At 35.0% G+C, this 5,772-nt stretch overlaps 1 protein-coding gene across 2 annotated transcripts; it reads left to right on the top strand.

Annotated features, from left to right (window-relative positions):
• Positions 1-205: 205 nt before the first annotated feature.
• On the top strand, positions 206-5,232 carry LOC143601129 (putative glutamate carboxypeptidase LAMP1). Of its 2 annotated transcripts, XM_077078619.1 has the most exons (12): positions 206-1,156; positions 1,270-1,337; positions 1,509-1,590; positions 1,756-1,848; positions 1,914-2,066; positions 2,526-2,594; positions 2,681-2,768; positions 2,857-2,940; positions 3,622-3,710; positions 3,802-3,918; positions 4,232-4,375; positions 5,026-5,232. In XM_077078619.1, exons 1-12 carry the CDS (start codon positions 206-208, stop codon positions 5,206-5,208), a joined length of 2,121 nt encoding a protein of 706 aa, XP_076934734.1. In that variant the 3' UTR covers positions 5,209-5,232. The 2 variants fall into 2 exon arrangements, with proteins under 2 accessions (XP_076934734.1, XP_076934735.1); XM_077078620.1 differs by lacking the exon at positions 4,232-4,375.
• Positions 5,233-5,772: the final 540 nt, after the last annotated feature.

The raw sequence follows: 5,772 nt of genomic DNA, 5'->3' as shown, positions 1-5,772 counted from the left end.
CAATTATTCCCTATAAATTTATTAATTTTTTTATAAAGAAACAAAATTAGGTGATGTGTAAAGAATCTCCAACAAACACTCCAATATCATTCTTCTTTTTCTTTTTCAATCATTCAATATTTCAGCACACTATATGCAAATCAAAAGGTTCCACTAAATGAAAAACACATCAAAGTTTTATAACAAATCCCAAAAACCACACACTATGGTAACCAATATCATAACCATCATCATAGCCTTTACCACCACATTATCTTACTTCTTAACTTCATCACCACCTAAATCGTACTATCACTCCCTATACATATCCCCGTCATTATCCAACAATCAGTCAATATCTAACCACCTGTACACCCTCACGCGCCGCCCTCACATCGCTGGGTCCACTGCCAATGCCGAGGCAGCATCACATGTCTTATCAACTTTAACATCCAATCACATTAAAACACATTTAGCAGAATACGCCGTCTCACTCACTTACCCTAACACACGTTCATTAAAACTAACCCACCCACCCCCTAAACCCCCCACCACTTTCTCTCTCCAACAGGTGGTCTATAAAGACGACCCGTATGCTGACGTGGCAGACCAAGTGGTCCCCACTTTCCATGCATACGCCAGGCCTGGTACAGTCGCTGCTCCAGTGGCGTATGTAAATTACGGTCGTGCAGAAGACTACACAACCGTAAAAAATTACGGGATTAATATCTCGGGATGTATCGTGCTGGCACGATACGGCGAGATGTTCCGGGGTGGGATAGTGGAGAACGCGTACGCCGCGGGTGCGGTCGGTGTGTTAATATACACCGACCGTAAGGATTACGGTGGGGGCGGGGGAGGGACGAAGTGGTTTCCGGATGATAAGTGGATGCCGCCTAGCGGGGTTCAGGTGGGGACGGTGTTTAAGGGGTCGGGTGACCCGACAACACCGGGGTGGGCTAGTAGTATGGAGGGGTGTGAGAGGTTGTCGGAGGAGGAGGTGGAACGGGGCGGTGATGTCCCGTTGATACCGTCGTTGCCGATATCTGGTGCTGACGGTGAGGAGATATTGAGGGCTATTGGTGGTGTCGTGGCGGATGAAGGGTGGCAAGGTGATAAAGATGCACCGGTTTATAGGATTGGACCTGGTCCAGGGGTTATAGAACTTAGTTATAAGGTAAAGTATGTTATGAAATAATTATATAAATTTTTTAAAAGTAACATTTGGTTGAGACTTTTTTTATTTGTGGGATTTACCGGGTACGTTATTATTTTTAAATGGTCTTGCAGGCAAAACAAGTGATAAGCACAATTCAAAATGTCATAGGGATAATTGAAGGATCAGAGGAACCAGATAGGTATGTTAAATTTTTTTATTAATAGCGGTATCCAACGTTGTTACTTTCTTATAATATGACCTTTTAAAATTGTCACCGCGACGCTTGTTAGTTAATTATTAATATAAATTAAGAAACTTTTAATCATATTTGACACACTAATTATTTAACATGTGTAAACCTTGTATCTAGATTTGTTATTCTAGGTAATCACCGTGATGCTTGGACATTTGGAGCCGCTGATCCCAACAGTGGCACTGCAGCCCTGCTCGAGGTAATTATTATTATTATTATTATTATTATTATTATTTATTTATTTTTTTTCAAGTTTACACATTTGACCCGTTAGATACAAAAAGCCCGTTTACACATAAACGGGCCAAAACTGTCGAGCACAATGTTATAAAAAAATGTATTCTGATTATTACATAAAATGCAGGTTGCAGAAAGATTTGAGAAGCTGCGGAAAGAAGGTTGGAAACCGCGAAGAACGATTATTTTTTGCGACTGGGATGCAGAAGAATATGGACTGGTCTCCATCTTTCTAACACAAATTTTATAAAAATATGTTTTTAAAAAGTTATATTTTTTTTTAAGGTTGGATCGACGGAATGGGTTGAAGAAAACAGAGAAATGCTAGCATCGAAAGTTGTTGCGTACTTAAACGTTGACGTTGCGGTTGCTGGAGCAGGATTTTACGCTTATGCGACTCCACAACTTGATGACTTAATTATAGAAGTTACAAAACAGGTATATATAGGTGGCAGTTTCAACCCGTTTACTTATAAAAGATTAAATAAAAAATTTGGTTAAAATGAAAACGTGCTGAACGGGTTTAGAGTAGCTCCAATCTGAGAAACTAGAGGTGGCATTTTTGACCCGTTTACTTTACCTATATGCATTTTGTCATCATATTTAACACACTACTACTTTATTAGAAAAAAAAATTATAAAAAAGGTTTCCGTGTCGTGTCAGCATAACCTGACCCGTATATAATTTTAAAATAAAAATAAAAATTTCGGGCCTATCGGGCTGGGGTCCGTCGACCAGCCTGGCCCGTTTAGCAGTCTTGATGCCAAGTGCTACTCATTTTGGCCCGTTGCCCATCCTGCCCATTTTCCACATCTAGATAAATAGTAACAAGAGTAAACTGCGGTTTTCAGCCCAGTAGTTTAAACTTTAAAATACACTCCAACTTCATTTTAAAGGTTCAAGATCCGGACAACTCGTCACAAACAGTTTATGATTCTTGGATAAAAACCACCAAATATCCTGAGGTTAGTCTTTCAAAATTACCTTCTTGCCCTCAACATAATTTTATTTTTTTTAATACATAAAAAGTATTTTTATAAAAAAAAAATAGATTGGACGGCTAGGAGACGGAGAATCAGATTATGCAGCATTTTTACTGCATATTGGTGTTCCTGCAGCTGACATATCCTTTGGAGATGGTAAGTTACATATATGTATAATGTATGAACTTTTTTTAAAAATATTTGTCTAGGTGGCATTCGCGTATTTAAGTAATATTTCTTGCAGACTACCCAGTCTACCACTCGATGTATGACGATTTTGTTTGGATGAGCAAGTTTGGTGACCCAATGTTTCAAAGACATGTAGCCGGTATGTTGTATGTATTTTAACTTGTATGTTTTAACTAATCATATAAAAGTTAATTACACAAAGTGTTACAAAACTCAAACTACAGGTCCTAAAGTTATACATTTCATAGTTAAACCCGAAACATGTTTTTTTTTTTGGCAAAACCACAGGGACCATTTATGTTATTATTATTATTTTTTTTTATATTTTTTTTGAATGAAATATTGTAATTAAGGCCGCCTCCGAGAATTGTGAAAACTTTTTGGGGCGAAGGTGAAAATGATAAAAAAATGGGCCTTGAATTAATTGAGTAACTGGATTTAAACATTAAAGAATACACATTTTTTTTCAAAAAAAAATATATAATTTTTTTTTAAAAAAAATTCGGGCCTATCAGGGTGTCAGCCGAGGTCAGTCGACCACCTAGCCCTGTCTCATAGCCGGAACTGTGTGAAAAAAAATATATATATAATTATTTTATAAAATCCGGGCTTCTCAAGAATCAGTTTATATTGACTTAATAGTTAAATATTAAATGTTGCATAGCGGGCAGGTCAGATAACATGTCAAAATGGGTTTGTATCCGTGCGATAATTATTCGGGCCCGATTGACCCGTAACACTTTTTGACCTGTTTTTACAAAAAAAAAAAAAAAACAATTAAAAAATACTTTTATTATTATTTTAATAATATTTATAACAGCCGCAAGCATTTGGGGTTTGGTAGCACTTGAGCTTGCAGATGAAGAAATATTGCCTTTTAATTATTCATCATATGTACATGAGCTTCAGGTATGTATGTTCATAAACATTTTGTAGCAGTTTATATAGTAATAACTATGTCACATTATTTAAATAATTGTAAATATAATATTTAATACAGAAAAGTGCAGAAGATTTGGAAACTGAATTATCAGACAAGAACATAAACCTCATCCCCTTGTTCAAATCTATAAAAAAAATGAATAACGCAGTTGTACAGATTAACGATGAAATCAAGGTATCGCTCGAGTTTCTGTTAAATAATATTCTATCATGCAAGCATGAGCGGTTCTTGGGCCCACCCAGTTTTTTCGCTCAGTAGTGCAATTTTTTCAATATTTTTTTAAAAAAGTTTATATGTATTTTTTTAAATTATTTGTTCAAATAATTTTTTTAAATTAATTTTTTTCAAATATTTTTTTTAAATTATTTGTTCAAGATCCTCCAGTAGCCCCCAGATTATTTGTTCAAGATTCGCCACTGCATGCAACTTGCAAGCTCAGATAATTAATAAAATGGACATTAAAAATTTTTTAAACATTGGATTTAAGGAAAAAAAAGAAAAAAAAGTTTGGGCGTTCTTGCGGAAAAGTCAGCCATGGAAAACGAGAGAAATCAACGACAGGTTAATGATGGCGGAGCGAGCGTTTACAGATAGAGACGGGCTCCATGGAAGACCTTGGTATAAACATATGGTACATTTTTTACCACTTTACTTATGAATGCGGAAATGGGTCGTTTATGGTTGTGTTTTATATCTAACGGGTCAACTGGTTATAAGAAATAACTCGAAAAGGATTCATGTCAAATGGGTCACACGGGTAATCATATTCGAATACAAATATATTTAATAAAAATATACATGTTTTTAACATAAGATGGAACTTGGGCTAAAACCAAGCCAAAAACCAAAATTTTGGTTTTTGAATGTTTTAAGCCGTTCGGTTTTCGTTTTGGTTTCGGTTCAGATTCGGTTTTTGCCATTTGAGCTTGAAAATTTTAGGCCGAAAAAAAAAGTTGGCCAAAAATAATTAATTTAGATATAACTAATTTTGTTAGTTATTAACTAACTGACTATTTATACATTTGGCCAAAAGTATTTGAGATACATATTTATTAAATTTTTATAAATTACTTAAAATAAAAAATAAAAATCTAGGAATTCAGTTCGGTTCGGTTTTTTTCGGTTTTTATTACATGCAAAACCAAAGGTTTTTACAAAAACATAAAATCAATCCGTCAGTTTTATGTTTCATTTTGGTTTTTTGTTTTTTTTTTTTTGATTTTTTCAGTTTTTTTGGTTTTGGATCCGCTTTTTTCTTATAATGGTCTTTGTAAACACTAGATTTATGCACCATCAAAGCACAATCGTTACAGATCCAAATGCTTCCCGGGAATAGATGATGCCGTTGAAAATGCAAATAATCTCGACACTAAAGATTCGTGGCGTTTGGTACAACACGAAGTTTGGAGAGTCGCTCGAGTAATCACGCAGGTGTCGTTAGTTCTGCATGGTGAACTAACATAAGTTTATGGAATGTTAATGAACCAAATGGTGCTAAAAAACAGTAATCAGATGAATGAGCATGTAACATATTATTATTATTATTATTATTAGGCTAAACATCATGGACACAAGAGGATGTTCATTTTTTTTAATCCATTTCATATGTTCATCTAAGGTTCATATTAATAATAAGTACTTCTATCCCGCTCGTTGAAGCGGAGCGGGTTAAACCTTTTTGCAACGTGCACGCGGCGAGAAGTTAGTTGATATCGGTTCGATTCGTTATTGTAAAAGTTTTGTGACAAAAGTTTCATTACCAAAGTTGATGGACCAAAACGTAAATATATGAAACTAAAGTTGAGGGGCAAAAAATATTAGTGTCACACCCCCTTTTCGGGCCTAGGAGTGTGAACCATAGTTGGTACCATAATTGTAAATAAATCAGAGTTACGGGTTTAAGCGGAAGACTTTATAAAAACAAAGGATCGTTATTAAAATATTTACAATACAAAAGACGAGACGAAAGTCTCGTTTTACTTGTTTATATATTTTACAAAACCACCATATTTTATATTTACATAAAAT

The sequence above is a fragment of the Bidens hawaiensis genome, unplaced genomic scaffold (genome assembly GCF_021521415.1).
Source record: "Bidens hawaiensis isolate Kalapana, Puna unplaced genomic scaffold, B.hawaiensis_p1.1 tig00055717_1, whole genome shotgun sequence".
Taxonomy (NCBI): domain Eukaryota; kingdom Viridiplantae; phylum Streptophyta; class Magnoliopsida; order Asterales; family Asteraceae; genus Bidens; species Bidens hawaiensis.
The sequence above is the reverse complement of the archived record's forward strand: the minus strand, read 5'-3'. Positions and strand labels throughout refer to the sequence as shown.